This window comes from Cyprinodon variegatus, unplaced genomic scaffold (genome assembly GCF_000732505.1).
Source record: "Cyprinodon variegatus isolate N-32 unplaced genomic scaffold, C_variegatus-1.0 Scaffold188, whole genome shotgun sequence".
NCBI lineage: Eukaryota > Metazoa > Chordata > Actinopteri > Cyprinodontiformes > Cyprinodontidae > Cyprinodon > Cyprinodon variegatus.
Window position 1 is genome coordinate 277855 of NW_015150641.1, and position 17568 is coordinate 295422.

At 37.7% G+C, this 17568-nt stretch overlaps 1 protein-coding gene across 1 annotated transcript; it reads left to right on the top strand.

The window, feature by feature from the left end:
* The first annotated feature begins 433 nt into the window (after positions 1 to 433).
* Positions 434 to 17226, top strand: emilin3 (elastin microfibril interfacer 3). The gene is made up of 6 exons (XM_015379279.1): positions 434 to 1096; positions 13248 to 13370; positions 14212 to 14468; positions 14541 to 14866; positions 14965 to 15315; positions 15416 to 17226. The coding sequence occupies exons 1-6, from the start codon at positions 912 to 914 to the stop codon at positions 16556 to 16558; spliced, it is 2385 nt and encodes a 794-aa protein (XP_015234765.1). The 5' UTR covers positions 434 to 911; the 3' UTR covers positions 16559 to 17226.
* Positions 17227 to 17568: the final 342 nt, after the last annotated feature.

The window sequence follows — 17568 nt, forward strand, 5'->3', positions numbered from 1 at the left end:
CAAAATAAAGCAATGAGTCTCTCCATCAAGTCCAGCTTTTGCGGGTTCTAGTGCCAAACATAGTGTTATACATTGGAATATTTCTCTCATGCACAGCAGCAGGAGATGCAGATGAAGACAACAAACTTGGCAGAGATGCAAAATCTCTTGAGAGAAAGAAGGAAGGCAAACTATGCCTTTGATAGAAGAAAGAAATACAACACAATAAGCAATAAAGAGTAACTAAACAAGAAATCACATATTTTTCATCTGGAGTTCCCTGTATCTTTTCATGTGAAACAAACACTGAAAGAATCACTTAATACTGCGACACAACTCCTTCAGCACACAGAGGGACCAGGCTGGATTTGGGGTGGGATATGCAAATACCCGCTGTCTGTCTGCCTGCCCCTTCAGGGGCTGCAAAGCAGCATGCTGCTTCTCGTACTCACACACACACACCCTCACTCGTGCAGAGAGCAGATTGCTGGGAGGGTCGAGCCTTTTCAGCAGGTCCCAAACACTCTCGCACGTGTGTATATGGAGGCTGATTTTTAGACGGACGTCTTTCCCTTATCCCATTCTTCCTTTCGTTCTTCTCCTTCTCTTCCTCTCCCCTCCTGTAGATCACCTTTTGTTTTTTTTTCTTTTCTTTCCCTCTTCATCCTCTCTACGTTTCCTATTTACATGTTCTGGGGGATGAGACCTTTTTGTATTACTTGGAAAACTGGACATGCACATGGGACAAGATGCTACAGCAGTTTGGTCTCCTTTAGGGTCTACTAAAGAAAACAAGAACTCCACTTGTGGCAGGGGATGATTTTATACCTTAAGGAACTAAAACTGCCGCTTTTTTAAACATATTTTTATCACCAGGCACCTGCTTTTTTGAGACTTCTGAATCAATTAGACTATTTTCTAAATTAAAAACAATGTGGACCAAATTGCGCCTGCTTTCTGCACAGATATTTTTCATTGGGGTGATGCTCTCTGAAGTGAACAGCAAAGGAACTTTCTATGGAGGCCATATAAACCCTTTCTATGGAAATAGATACAATCTCTACAAAGCTGGACTCAACCCTCACTACTCACCAAACAAGCCAATGACCCGTCACAGGTATGTTTTACTTACATTTAGTAATGTACCAGTCATTTTCCCCTCCAAGCTGCTTAGACATCAGGCTTGACTAAATGCTGGAGCCAACCCATGCTGTACATCCCCTGACAAAGCCATGTCACCAAGGAGTTGCAAAAATATGGCTATTTAAGGGTTTAATTGACTTTTCTGTGGTTCAGTTTTTGGCCGGGGATGAAAAGTAACACTTTACATGCAGTGTAACAGTAAGAAAGCAGCCATTATCATATATATGAACGTTAATGACAGAGGTTAGGATCTCTCACAGTGAATGTGAACTGCAAGAGGAAAGCAGGGGGCTGAATGGCAGACTGACAGCACAGCTGGGTACTTTCTGCCAGAAGGGAGTGGCACAAAGGATTCCAGTCAATATTAAAACAATAACACTGTGGGCTTATGCTTGTTTGCCATAATGAATTCCTCCCGTATCCACATGGACTAATGAGGTTTCAGTATACATTCTCATGTGTTCAATGGAACATTTGCTGAATAAACACCTGAGATAAATACCAAACCACGAGGGGAAGTCAACTATGAGGTTAATTACCTTTTGTGTTTGTATTTGTTTGGATAAAGGCGACTGTTTGGGCTTTTTAGGCTTTTCTTCCATTTCTCCTCCACCTTTTTTTCTTTGTGGTTGGCTTCCCATCAGAACTGTTATGTCTTTGGACAGCTCCCCTGCTACCTGCTGCTCCACTCAAAATGCCCCAGGAGACCGCTGATTGCCCAGCCTTACTTGGTTGGCTTTCTTATATTAAAAATATGGCTTCTCATCCCGTACAGCTCTATAGAAAGTTCAGCATTTTCTAAAGCAGGGTCCTGTTTAAAGATTAAAGTAGATGATATCACAACTTCAGTGTTTGCCTCTCTTGGTTTACTTATTTAGTAATTACTCACTGAAATTGAAGTTAGATTTTTTTACTTAATGCTAGTACAAACATGATGCTGATACATCCCCTTTTTACAATGGGATATATCTGATGAAAATTTAGATAAACAATAAAGGCTTCAAAAGTTAAGGATTTTTACTTGGTGCTCTGTTTCAGGTTTATGAGTAGTAGATGTCTAATCTGCAGTAGATCTATCTGTGCAGTTTTATTTAGCTTATATCCTTGATGGATGGATGGATGGATGGATGGATGGATGGATGGATGGATGGATGGATGGATGGATGGATGGATGGATGGATGGATGGATGGACTGCCTCAGCTTCTCTTCTATGTAAATAATTGTTTCTTTTTTGCAAAAAGAGACACAATGCAAGAGTAGAGATGTTTTTAAGGTTCATAAACAAGTGTATGCAGGAACTGTGATAACATATTTCCAGGTTAAAGTTGTTTTAATATGTTAAAAGTCTGCTTTGTTCGTCACCACTCTTAGATTACGACAGCCAATTAGGTTTACAGTAGCTGCCTGCATCAACTAATCTAAACTAAATGAAGGCACAACAATAGTGATCCATTGCAGCTCATATGTTTTATCCTTGAAACAAAGCTCATGCATAGAAAAATTCCAAACGACCCTTTTTTAAAGAGCTTTTACTCTTCTGCCTTTATTGTCGTTGTACAACAACATTTCCTGAATTCCTTCTGACCATAAATTCCTAATCTATACAAAAAAACTCTGATTTTAAAATGCTTTATGTCCCAAACGAAAAAAAAAAGAATGGCTATCATGTTTTATATTAATTCTAATTGGAAAAAACTAAACAAGCACATCGCTCATCATATTGCTTTTTACAAAGTGACAGGGCTCACACAGCAGTTCACAATATAAAATATATCTCGATCAGCCAAAGCACAAGTGTCAGCAGCTTGCAAGACAACCATAGGGTACATTTTCACCCAGCTTGTAAAACAAGCAGGTTTCTTGTTGCACTTTGGGTGCTTGCAGGACTTTACTGTGAGCTCTGTGTCTTGCCTTTCATCAGCTCATAGGGAGCAGCTTCTAAATACTTGTATCTAACATAAATCACAAGGAAAAAAATCAGCTTTGACATCATGTCCATTAAACTTGAATGTAGCAAACATAAACCAAACATAAAGCATTTAAATAAATCAGAACAAAGTATTTAATACTCAATACAATGTGATTTATTTTTGATCTTCAGTCCTTTGGGTGTTTTAAACATCACTCCACACATCTGCAGCATGCCTGTGTCATAAGAGCCGAGCATCTATTAAGGGTCTGATCATGGGGCCAAACCTATTTCTGTCTTGGAAACAATTTCATGCCCAGATCTATGTATTAACTGATTAACCAGTTGCTTTAGTGTGTTCAGTAATTCATCACTAACATTTTTAATGACCAGTACACGTTAATAATTCTTTACACTTCTGCTTATAAGGTTTAACAAAGGTGTGTACAAGAGCTTATGACCTTGTCGGAACCAACAGTCCCCTGGGACTTCTTAGTGCGTGACCAACACTTCTTTTAGGTTAACTCAGACGTTGTCTGCCTCATTGCTCAGTGGAAATAGAGACTTGAAAATAAAATTTGTGCTCTGCTTTGTGCAAAACATTATTGTAAAATGTGTACTCATTTGTTTAGGTGAGCAGATTTGAGTTCAGTGGAGGAAAAGTCCAGCTTTAAACTTTTGTTTCTTGCTAAACACGTGGTCACATTTACGACACACATTCCTGCTGCTGAAGCATTTGAGAATTCTCAGCTTAGTTTGTCGTCACTTTGAATTATCATCTATGTTTTGGCAGCAAAGCGAGTGATTTGATTTCACAGTCATTTCTTTCATTCAATGTAACCACTTGCTGCTGTGAGACTGTTTATGGTCCTGTAGCCTCTGACGGTGGCACTTTTGACGGCTACAACACTGTACCCTCCCACCTTTACAGCAAATGTATTGTTCTTATTTTAAAAAAAACTTTTTTTCCCCCTTTTTCTTCTTTTTACAGTGATACTAAAATGTTGCATTTAAAAACTTCTTATTCTCTCAACTATAAAACAATAGAGGATAAATACAGAAGCAAGATATGGTATTTGGATGTGGGGAGTAAACACTGATTGGACTTGAGTTATATCTGTGTTTTTTTCAGTGATGTATGGGACAGAGATCAAGGGGCAAAGGTCAGCAAGATGATGGAGGTTAGAGGTTGTGGGTTGGTGTTGTAAGTTTAGGCTGAGTGCCCAATGGAGGAGAGAAATGGAGCCAGTCTCCTGCTAAGAGTTACAAAGACTGGGCAGTTAACTCACGGGCTCCCATTTACTGAGTTATTCATCAAAGTTCATTATTTATCTGGTGCAATTTAAAGCTTCCAATGTATAAAAGAGAAAGATGTAATTTTTCACTCCATGTTTGACCTCTTCATGAAAATAAGATGATCAGAATGTTCTGTTTTGCTTCGACCCTAACTGAGGTTTTTGTGGGGTTTACTTGGGATTTACTGGTCTTCATGTATGAGGTGCCATCTTTGTAGGTTTTGTGTGAGAGTCATGACTACAGCACAATGGATAGTGATGAATCACCTGGATTACAAAAACAAGCATCCCACCTTTTTTAAGCATCATTTTTCTACGTATCTATGAAGACGCAAGTCTTATTGTCCTCTTTTTAAACCAGTTATCAGGAACACTGGTGTTTGATAAAGTCAGCGGATCAAAGGCCGGTATCGCTAAGAGGTTTACTTTTTTATTTTGAAAGAGGGATTGCTGCAAAGTCATTTAGAAGCAGCATCCAGCTGGACTTCTTTAGATGAAAAAAATTACGATTGGTATCATATGATCCACTGACTTTGGCTGTATTACACTACGGTTTGGTCAAATTAGACTGCATGCAAGAGGACTCAATGCTAATGCATTGATCTAAACAGGGATTTTCTTGTCATACTGGATACTTGAAATGTTTTGCACGAGATCCACATTCACCCCAGCTGTACTCACATAATACGACACATTCATACACACATAGTGGGGAACTCAGGGCTGAGAGTCAAGATAACCTCCTGGTATCAATTGAGGACCAAAAGTTAGCATCAAACTGAGCTCTAATGGCTCCAACCTTGTATTTCTAAGACAGGGTACATTAACAGTTAGGTGTATAGCCATCCCTGGCTTGATGTACTCCCCAGTCATAACAGTCCATTCTTGCCAGCATATGAATTGCAAATAAGCCAGTGGATATTGTTTCTGAAGGTTTAGCTGATTAGCGTGGAAATTAAGCTCTAATTATTTTGGCATTAGGCTTAGATATTTGGTTACTGTGAGCCCTTCTTCACATATGTTATCCACATTAAGTAAGTAGCCAGGGGGCTACTGTCAAGCACAAAAAAATGATTAATAATCGGCTTTATAAGCATGGCAAAACTGAATGACTTTTTTTCCTTTAAATACATGTTTTCCCTTAAATTTTGCTTCATCCTTTAGTTTTGCTTTGGTTTCACCAAACTTAGATCCTCTAATTTTAAAAACATGAAAACGGAGCTTCATTTGAAATGTGGAATTATGTATTTTTAATATTTGTTTTAGATGTACTGAGGTTGTGAATTTAAATGAAAGGTTTGTTTCGTTCAGAGCCTCTATAATGTAGGCTGATATTTACAAACATTATTTAGTGACTCAAAAGGCCTAAATCCTACACAGTAGTTGCAATGAGTATACCTAATCTAGAATTACTAATTAAACCCTTTTCATCCAAAGGTACAAAGGCAAAGCTGATGATGTGCTTTGGGAAAGTGAAGAGATTTCTTTATATTCACCCTTACTGTACCCTATTCTTCCTCAACACCTACAAAAAAAGATCTAAATAAAGCAGAAAGTTCATAAGATGAAAAATAGATCCATTTTCTTCAGGATAGTCAGAGTAAGGAATGTAAATAAAAAAATGCTTTTTTGAGGTTCAATACTAGGAGGTGACTAGTCTGAAAGTCAAATAGATTCTTCAAGGTCTTAAAGCTGAGAGTATCCTTGACCCCGATCATTAGCCAGAAGTAGTCGTAGTCAACCAGACTATGGAGCCTGAAGATATGCCAGCTGGCATCATTAAAAGCATTTATGAAAAGAGATTAGCCCTAAAGGGGATCTGTTAGCCTATAGACACAGCTGCTAAAAGCCTTATAAAAGATTGCATAGGTTGCTATCAGTCCCCAACCAGCTGTAAATCTGTCGGAGCTGACAGCGGTGGTCGGGGTTCAAACAGTCAGGAACCCCTGCAGGTGAGACAGTGGAAGATGAGCCACTGAGTGTCAGAGTATCAAAACAAGCAGAAGGGGATGGTGATGGGACAACATGGAAGCTTAGTGGAACCTCAGCCTGAAAGATAAATAATACAGCATTAGTTACGCAGGCCAAGAATGATTAATATGTCTCAGCGTTGGCACATAAGTTGTCTGCAGATTTTATATTTAAAAAGTGAAAGTAAGGTGAAGTGTGAAAAGAAGGGTTTAATGGTAAGTTGGTTGTAGCTGAAGAAGGATACATGATTTGTCAGACAAACAAACTTTTCAAACAAACATGAGATGGGAATTCAGGTTTTTCTTTTGGATGCTGTAAAACTGGTATTATGTGGTCTAAAATTTTTATTGTGGGAGCAGAAAGCAAGAAATAAAATTGTCAGAATAGATGCATCAGTCAGGTGAGGAAAAATCAGAGATGTCAGAAGTATTCATGTTTATTACTCAACTAGAAGTAGAACTCTTAGTGTTTAAAAATTTCAACAAGCTTTCTACTCAAGTAAAAGTGTAAAAATACCATTTTTAAAACTACTTAAAGTATAAAATTATAAGTAATGCAGAAAAAATAGTTGAAGACAGATGCTCTACTGCACTAGCTTAATAAAGGAAAATTTTTCCACAATGTTCCTTAAATGTTCCTACAATAATAATTTTTTTAGACTTATTTTTCTTAATTTTTTTTTACCTAATGGTAACACTGTCAAATTGAACTTTGAAATATCTTGAAAAATTATCAATTTTTGATATTTATTTATGGATATGTGGTGAACAACAAGTTGTTGCAGTACAGACTCCAACTACAAAAAAAAAAAAAAAAAAAAAAAAAAAGGATTTTCTAGATAAAACAAATTATTTTGATGTTTTTTATTTTTTAAATACCAGCAGGCCATAATGAGAAAGGACTTAAATGAAACAAAAGTAATGAGTCTATTTTTAAGATTTAAGGAGTAGAAAGTATAAATAATTGCAAGCAAATTATTACTGCAGTAAAGTATAGAGAGCCAAAATGTTTATTTTGTTACTTGATTTTGTTACTTTCTCCTCTGGGAGAAAAACAGGAGAGGTTAGAGAGTTTCAGATCAGTCATATGAGATATTGTTGGGTGGTACATCAAGGGTGTGTACCGCTGGACGGTTGTTGTTTTTTTGTGCTTTTCTGTAGATCTCAAGACAGCAAGGATATTTCTAATGACACAGGATCTAATACAAACTGATTGATGATGGGTTTATGTAACAAAACAGGGTTGTACTATTAACTTTTTAAAGCATACTTTGTTAGGCTTTCTAAAAAATTTAAGAGCATTAATTTGGAGAAAAGAATGATCATACTCACCAAATAACACTGAATCTAAACAGTATATCTTGCTATAGTATACAGTATTTATGCCAAAAAATACAGTATTAAATGCTGGGAAATTTTCAGTTTGCTGCAAGCTACGTATGAGACACAATAATTCATGACCTTTTTGTAGGAAAACTAACATTGAACATCATCCTGAACAATCCCCACCCCAGTATAAGGCTGCCTGGTTTTTTATGGAAAATAGAATGGAGGTAAATGTGGGAAAAGACTATGAAACATGGGGCCAAAAATCATCTTTCAGCAAAACAACAACTGCAGAACATACAGACAGAACTAGAAGTGAGTATTTTAAATGAAAGTCTGAACATGTATTAGAACAGCTCCATCAAAGCCAAGGCATAAATAATCTGGAAATCAAGACTTAAAAATTTATGTTAACTGATAATCTCCATTCAGTCCAATTAAAACATCTTTATTTCAAAAGCTGGTAGAGAAATACTCCAAAACACTCCCGCCTGCCCGTTTTAGCAAAAAGAGGGTCTACATTTTTACTTTTCATTATTTGCTTCTTTGTGTTGGAAACATCCAAATAATTTGCTGTGAAATTTAGGCTGTTAGGAGACAAAATTAAGTAAATTAAAGACATTGTAAATCTCCGTATTTTATAAACACTTGCAACACTGAGTTTATTTTATCAACAAACTGAACACAATAATAATTTTTTTTGGAAAAATTTCCAGTTTTTCACATGCATATAATTTTTGTGAAGGATGTATTTTAGCTAAGCGTACACAATGCTTGCATAAGCAAATTTATAAAGTGATCAAGGTTAACCATTAAAGAAATAAAAGACATAATGCTTTTGCCAAATTATTCAAACTCTGAGAACAACATGAAGACCTCCCAGAATGAGGTATTGATTCTAAAGCTTCTCTACTGTTGGTGCTGGGTCTGTTCTGGGTGACTGCTGAAACATAGTTTAGCATGGAGACTAGGAGGAAACGAAAGTAATGCCTGTTACCCCCTAAAACACACATGAGAAGTGGAAGGGAAGACTGAACCTCTGGGATTGGAAATGGATTATTTTCTTCTGTTATATAAGAGCATGCAGCTGAAGAAGTCTGTTTTATTTCACAAGATGATTTCTAAATTAAAAACATAAGTAAATCTGATCTGGGTGGGATTACTATTTCCAATTAATCCTGTGCGACCTATACTATTTCCTGTCATGCATGAGTGCATTAGAAAATACAGGAATGCATTTATATTTTTCTTCACCAGTCTGGTTCAGAGGTGAAGTAAAAAAAATCAGGGAATAAAATTTCTCATCTCAATTTTGTCACCATTGTTCTTTACATACATCTGAGATCATATGGATCAGATCTTTCTTTTTCTTTTCCCACAATGTTTAGATTAGCAATTCTCCCAGCAGTACAGCAAGCGTACTTACAGGCTAAATTGAATCTAAAGACAGCACTCACCATGACCGTTTTTATATTCAGGCTCCATATTTTTTTTAATTGGCTTTATGTGGACTGTGCAGCCTTTGGCACATTATCAATGCCCACCATGTTAAAACTCAAAACAAGCCATTCTCTATCACAATAAAAGGTGTAGATCTGCTGTATCCCTGCCAACAGTGCAGAGTGGAAGGACAGAATTGCTTTGCAAAATCATTCCAACTGATCTTTTTCACATGTGGTTACATAACGACCTCAAACTTGCATGTATATCTGAAATAATGCAATTAAAACATTCATAGTGAAAGGAAGATTATACATGCTTTTAAAATGTTTGTATGTCTTTATACATCTCTAAAGAGCAGTTTGCATTGGCTCAAACATCTTTAGCTGCAAATCCAGCTGCAAATATGTCAAAAATCTGTAGTTCCTGTGTACTTTCAAATTGGAGTTTGGTGTGAATTTGGACTGGATTTGTTTTAAAAAATGGATATTGTTTAATCTGAAAAAGCTTTATTGTAACTCTGGTTTTATCTTTGCAATTCTATAATGCTGGAAGGTGAAGCTCTGCTTCATAAATTTTTTTCTGTTAGTTAGGGCTAGCTTTTATCTCCCTAGTAAAAGAAAACAACAACAAATCATCCACCTTAACAAAATGCTACCACTATACTAAAGTGTAATCATGGGGATGGATTGCAGAGGTCAGTCTCCATTGTGTGCAGTGATTTCCATTTATGCCTGGACGTTTAGTTTCCATCTCAACTAACCTCCCTGTTTTTCTGTGTCTTGCTAGTCTAATCCAACCTGAAATACAGGTATTGCAGAAGTGTGTGATTTAAATATATATTCAAAGGTGAAAAGGTTTTAGAGGGAGCAGTATGTTTGTTAGGAACTGTTTCCCAGCATTTTAATTTAGAAGTCAATTTTTTGTTTCTTTCTCTAGCGGATTTTTGCCATCAACTTATCATCAGATTGAACATATCTGTCTCTAACTGCCCTCCAGATGTGCACCTGTCAAACAAAAAGGTGAACAGGATCACTTTTTACTCCACCAAGCAGCTCTCTAAACATGTGTGAAAGAACAGGGTCACACACCTCCTGTGATCTATTACCACACTCACTAAGCTGCTTTTTCTCAGCTGTCACAAGTACAGTTGTCAAATTAGGCTCAGCTTTTACACTCTTCAAAATAAACTGCAACTCTTTCAAGATGTAGATTTCAATATTTTGTTCATTGTAAAATGCCCTGAAGATTAAAAACACGAGACAGCAAAAGGAAAAGAAGAAAAGTCTCTGGGTTTCTGTGTTTTCTCTGAAGTGCACTAAGCAACAGATGACAGCACAGGGAGTGATCAGTGTCAACATTTCTCAGAGACCATAAAAAAGAGCCTCCAAGGGTGGTCCAGGGAAAAAAGCAGCATGAAGGCAAACAGTTAGCAGTGCTGTAATATTGCTATACATATGTCATGCTGTTTTTTTTAGAGAACTTGACAAGAAGCTAAATATTCTATCACATTGACATTGCAATGCTATCATTGCAGCTTCTTTCTTCTGTACCATTTTGAAGGTTTTGTAAATGGTAGTGGCTTCTTTCAGGTCTTTCAGACAGGAAATGTGCAGAGTAAGAAAGGGGGAAGACATCAGAAAATGTTCCAAGGTTGAGGAATAAACCCAAGATGGCTGCCGGGATCAATTGCCCCATACACCCATCAACCTCTACACTATATGCTGCCCGCTGATCTGAGCACCTATAGTAAAAAATGTTCTGAAAGCCACATCATCGCAGGTTATAACCGCTGCCTCCTTAGCGACAAATGACTTAACATCAGGTGATCAGGATGTTGTGCAAGAGTTCTCTCATTCTAGTACTTGCCCTTTCCCTTTCAATGTGATTTTCTCACAACTGGCTGAGCTCCATGAACCTACTAACTTGACTCTTCTCAAACCATGGTTCCTCCACGCTACACCATGACTACTTTTCCTAAAACAGCTGTGAAGCGATGTTAAGTACCGCATGTGCTGCTAAATGCTCCCCTCTGAATGCAAGAAATTATTCACATATGAGCCTAAAGAGCTTGAATCCTTATTTCCTGAGTTTCAGCGAGTCCAGGGGAACATTCAGCAGTTGCTATAGTTGCGCTGGCAAGAAGGAAAGAGAGAGGGGACAGAGAAGGCCAAGTCCTGCATCATGCAACAAGTAGTTACAGTCATATTATTATGTGTTGGATTCTAAGCCAATCTGAAGACTGGGAGAACTGAAACCCTGCTTTGATATGCATCTTGGTGATGGGTTGCCAAATCTAGTAATAAAAAACAAGGGCATTCTCTGTTACTCCTGTTGCTGGGATTTTTTTTTTTTTTTGAATGGTTAAATACACAGCCAGAATTAAATTACCCAATAGAAATGCTGACATGTAGCAGAATCCTCATATAATTACAGTGGAGACGTTTTACTTTTACAAAGCCTTGAATGTATGCGGGCATCCCAACATGTATGTGCTTCTTTTAAAACAAGGGAATCTGATATTTTTTAAAAGAAGAACTCAAACATTCATTTGGATTTTTCCAGACGTGCCTGTTCAGAACAGAACAAAACCTTTTACTCCAGAGAGGTACCTAAAATGTATCTAGCTCAGTACTCTGATGTGATGAAGTTCAGAGTTCACAGTTTTCAACTCTTAAAGTATTCCGTAATTTTTACGGAATGACTAGGACCTGGATGACTGAGAACCTTCATCAGCAACTCTTAAAGTACAGCTAGGCAACTTTATGTAATGTTCTATAGACTTGGATTAAAAATAGGAGGAAAAAACATAACAGTTTAAATAAGCTTTCCTTCTCTAGTAATGCCACAGTGAGAGACTGAATTACAATGAAGGTTTGATTTAGTGGTCGATTTCTCCAGATTTGTATTTTTGGACGTTTCTCGCTATTATACACCAAGGGAAACACGGAATACACATCACTGATATTTGCATTAGATTACAGTATATGATAATTGAGGAGGTACATTTATTCTTCCTCTGTCCACATAATTGTAGCCAATTCGTTTACCGGTTGGGGTTTGGATGCTGTATCTTTCCAGATTGTATTCAAACACCCTTTTCATTTACAAAATGCAAAACAAAGTAAAAACACCTAAAACTTATGAATGCCAAGGTGGTTTATAAACTACATGTTGTTGTTGGGCTATTTTAGTTAAGGTGTCCTTCAACGATCTCTTTCATTTCTTCATTTCTTTGGAAATATACGTTTATTTACAGTCACCCTTTTCCGAAACTGATGTAATGTTGAAAACACTAAATTAAATACTCTTCTTAAAGAGGCGATATTTTCTCACAACCTGTTTTCTCGCAGTCTGATTTTAAATCAATTAAGGGTTTTCCCCGTTTAGACTTTGATTTCCACATGAAGCTGTTTAGGAAGGAGAAGGTGTTTAGTGTTCCAGAAGGGATTATGTTTTTCTATAAAATTCATTAATCAAGTTTGTAAAAGAAAGAAAAGAAGCATTCGACCACAAAGACAGATGGGGGTGGAGTGAAGAAAAGCCCAATTTCTTATTTCTTAGATCAGCCAGAGATTTAAAAGGCAGACATTAGTGCTCTAAAAGGGAAAAAAAATCAATATAGGGAAACAACTGAATTTGTTGAAGAGTGGCTTTAAGACAACAAAGTCATGGTCCACTAATCTGACCAGTTATTTCAGGGGGAGTGGGAAACAATAATAATAACAGACAAAACTTACAGAAATCTAATGGGAAAAACCTATGAAAGGATAAATAAGATGTTTGAAATTTATGAAATTTAAAAGGTAATCCTACCAAATAATGACATGTATGTTAATTTTTTGGAAATCATCTTTCTCATCATTTCTCACCATTTTCCACAGAAGCATATTTGAAACACACAAAACTCTGGAGAATCAGTTGGTTGTATCTTTATTAAACCAGACTGACCCCCCATTATAATTGCTAACTGTAATAGAGTGACTTCAGCTGCTGAAACATTTAAAGTCTAATATGTGCAATTACATTTTCAAGCTGTGCATGTTGCCATTTTTCAGAATATGACTTAGTGACCCTTAAGAACACGTAGAGTACAACTTTACACCTTAAATGAAAAATATGAAGTTTAATCTCTCTTTTTACTTCAGTATAGCTCATATATTATTGTTGTTTTCTGTTCTCAGAAACCACTGTGCTTACATGGTCCAGAAGAACATCACCTGCATCCTGCATGATGGAGTGGAAACCTATGTGAAAGCTGAATACACCACCAAGTGCATCTGGGGACAGAAATGCCCTGTAGTCATGTAGGTTTTCTTGCTGTTATTAGCAAAATGCTAAACTTTTTAAAGTGATTCTGTCTTGTACTTTCAGTCTAATTTCGTAGGGTTTGACTTCATCATTTGAAATATGTAGATAAGCCTTTTGGTATAAAAACGTATCAGGGAGCTATCAGCTCCCTGACAAACTATTTGCAAGTGCTGCCCTCTAGTGACCAAATTATATTGTGCTTTACAGGTGGAGGTAAGGGTTTTGTGTGTTTGAGGTTTCTTTTCTAATGTGTTACAAGGAAAATGTAGGAAATTTGCTCTTAATTTGCTTACTTTTTTCATTTAGAATGTAACTCTAGCATTGTTTTTAAGTGTTTACCAAACTATTAATCAGGCTATAAGTAAAAACTGCAAAAGGTGGATATTTCAATAAAAGATTGATGTTTTGCAACAGATGCTCAAAAATGTACTTTATTTTCTTTAATATTCCATGATATTCATTTCAAAAACCTACACACAGAGAAAAAATGCTGAATTTAAACTTTAAACAATGTCAGTTCAATTTGTGATTGCATCAAAAGAATAGAGTGGGTTTGATTTCAAACAAGATAATATTAAAGTGGAGGGATGACCTGAACCCAATGCTCTGATGCCACACAATTTACATCAGAATTTATCTTAATCTCTTAATCTTATTTCAATCCTTGTTCAATACCCCAGAAAACAACTTCCTGCATTATTTTCCTCTGTGCCATCTTTTTATCCAACATCCATGCTCCAAGCTGAATTGCTTGACAAAGAAAGAAGTTTCATCAGCCTGAAACATCTGTATATAACACTAACAGAAAGAAATCTGTTTCTGTCTTGATTCATTCAGGTATAGAACTTTTCACAGGCCAACATACAAGGTAGGGTACAAGACTGTGACTGAACTCGAGTGGAGATGTTGCCCCGGTTTCTCGGGTGAAGCTTGTCATGATGGTCCTACAACACTACCTGACATCATAGGCCCCCATCGCCCAGGTATTAAAGGGTTCCCTCATGGACCTAGACCCCCAGTGGACCAGAAGCCTGAAGGAGCACCACTGGATCCAGGCAAATTCTTCCCTGGTGGAGGTGGAAAGCCTAACTATGGTAAAAATTGACTTTGTTGTCTTGTACTCATGAATCTTGTGAATCTCTCTAAATAAGAAGTCGGCTTTTCAGGAGTTACAGGTGAACGCTTAGACCGCATGGAGCAGGACTTGCGTCGCCTCACCCTGGGTCTAGAAACCCTCACTGGGGTAGTGAATGGCCTTGAGGAGCGACTTCGAACATCCCTTCGTGAAGAAACCAACAAGCTTCTGGTGTCACTACTGCCTAACCCTCCAAGAGCTCCCGACTCCACGGTGGGATTTGGAGAGATCCCAGATGGGTCCCCTGATGGACTGGATGGAGGAGGAATCCTAACTGGATTTGGAGACTTAGTAGGAAGAGTGACAGAGGTGAAAGATGAGCTTCGAGCTAAGACTCACATTTTGGAGGAGATTCAGGTGCCCCATCTTGATTCTGTAAAAAGATCCCTTGCTATTTAGTATTTATAAACTCTTTTAAAATATTCCACCTTTTTTCTGTGTATGTGTGCCATTAGGGTATGGTCATCGGTCACGATGGTCAGCTGAAGAAGCTGTTGGAAGGAGCTGATGGTAAGCCTATCACTGGTCCAGGTGCAACGACTTATCTGGATGAGATCCTGGATATCAAGCTAGCTGGTGTGAGAGCTGAGATCCTCGATGGCTTTGAACAACGTCTCAATGGCATGGAGAATCATTGTGATGAGAAGATTGGGGAGGTACAGCGGCAGTGCCAAAGGGAGCACTTGGACGGCCAGGAGCAGATGCAGCAGTCTCTGCAGGGCAGAGAAACTGGGCTGAGGGAGGAGCTGGGCTCCTTGCAAGCTCAGATCCAAGGTCTCACCCTTACCGAGAGCTGCTGTGGACAGGTAAGAGTGGCTTCAATAAAGTTGGACATCAAAAAATATTTTTGATAAATAAATGCTTTGTCATTAAGGAGCTAATGAAATAAATTGTTGATAATTCCAGGTAAACAGCCTGTCTGACCGGATGTTGCAGGTGGAAGAATCAGTAAAATATTTAACAGAATCCCAGAGACAGCTGCAGACAGCCCTCACTGACCAAACCCTTCAAATAGAGACCCTAGTGGAGACACACCTAATCGAAATGGAGGGTAGAGTCAATGCTACCAACGGTGGACTTGGTGGGGGTGAAGGGCCTCCAATTGGTTTAGATGGTTTCAAAACATTGCTTGAAGACAAGCTGAAGACTCTAGAGGAGAAACTGTTTGTGGCAGTGGAAGAACTGAGTAATGCAACAACTCCAGCCATTCTGGAGGGCCAGGTGGTTCCTGCTCTAGAAACAGAAATACAGTCTGTGAGGAGAAGATTGGACGGAGACCTAAGTGGCATTCAGACACAGCTATCAGAACTGAAAATTCTTTGCTCCACTTGTTCACAATCCACTCCACAAGAGGGAGCTGTCATTGACCCCTTAGTAGATGAGGAATGCAAAGGAATGGACAAGAAGATGACAAACCGTCTGGACTCCCATTCTTACAGACTGGACCACCTTAACAGCACCTTGAATAACCTGTTAGTCCGCCTTTCTCAGATGGAAACAGAGGGCTCCATTCAGGGAGAGATCACTCTGCTTAAGGTCAACATAAACTCTGTGAACCGAACTCTAAAGGGCCTAAAGGACTCCATCAGCTTTATCGCAACTGAAGTAGGCCATGCTAACTCCACATGGGAGCAAAGGGAACATCAAATCGTCAACCAGATGCAAGGAATCACTAAACTGATGGGACATCAGTCTTCCCTTCTTGGAACTAGTGAAAGGAGACTGGCAGAGCTTAGGGTTGAGCTAGCAGCTCTAAAAAGACAGTTGTCCGGGGGGCTACAGGGCTGCCGCAGCACAGCAAAGGAGGTGCAGAAAGAGGTAAAGGACGTTGACAGCAGGGTAAGCCAGGTTGAGAGCCAATGCAGCAGCCTTGGGAAACTTGCAGAGGACTTGGAAAGGATCAGAGCAGAGCTAGAGAAACACTCTGTCGACATCCTGAGCCAGGTTAACAGCACCTTGACCACTCATTCGGAACAGCTAAACGACCACAAAGGCAAAGTCCAAGACTTGGCACTGAAGGATTCCCACAACCAAAATGATGACCAGTAGCATTTAAGCTACAGTGATTGTAAAAAAGACTCACTGTATGTGTGCTTCTTATTAGGCCCAGGAGACAAAAGTTTTGCTTGCTTTGCCTCTCTCGTATAAAAAATATCTATCCATATTTAAATTGATGCAACCCACAACATTTAATTGACATAAACTTTTATTTCTAGTATTTCATTTAAGCATAGCACCGAAAGAAAATACCTAAAAAAAAAAACTTCCCAGAGCTTTTTGTTTTGTAGGGCATTTATTTTTATATTTTTTTTCTCATGATTATAAGTGTTTATCCTTCTATTATTTTAACTTATATAAAGTGAAAGTATAATAATGATGTTGAAATGTTGTTTTATGGAGAGATGCCAAGAGAAGAAAAATTGCTGCTACAGGTTTCTGCTGACAAGCGTACCGGACATCCTCCATGTTGATATTAGCCTTGCCTTTTGTTAAACAAATACTGTATGTCAAACTGGTGCTATGTACATTGTTTAATGGTTGTTTTCATGTTTTTCAAGAATGCTTTACATACATATCTGTTTGGAGAGTGATCTGTATTTTCTGCCGCATTGCTCTGATCAGAGAAAAGTTCCAGGATTAACCATTAGGGGACAGTGAGAACACACAGTGACATGGCCTGGAAATAATTGAGAAATAAAGTCTGAATGTTCAAGACTTGTCCTTTTTGATTTTTATCAAATCGGCTTTTATTCATAAATTGTGTTAACACTTTACCAAACAATAATTTTTAAGCTAATTTCAATATATTCGGTTGGCCATATAAGAGAAATTTTCAATATCATTTGGGTATATTAAGTATAATATTTTTTCTTGGATTGTTTAGAAATACAAACAAATGCTTATCGATTTAAAATATGGCAATATATATATATATATATATATATATATATATATATATATATATATATATATATATATATATATATATATATATATATGGATTTGNATAAGTCATGAGTTCTTACATAAATATATGAAAATTCAAAGTAATACTTGAA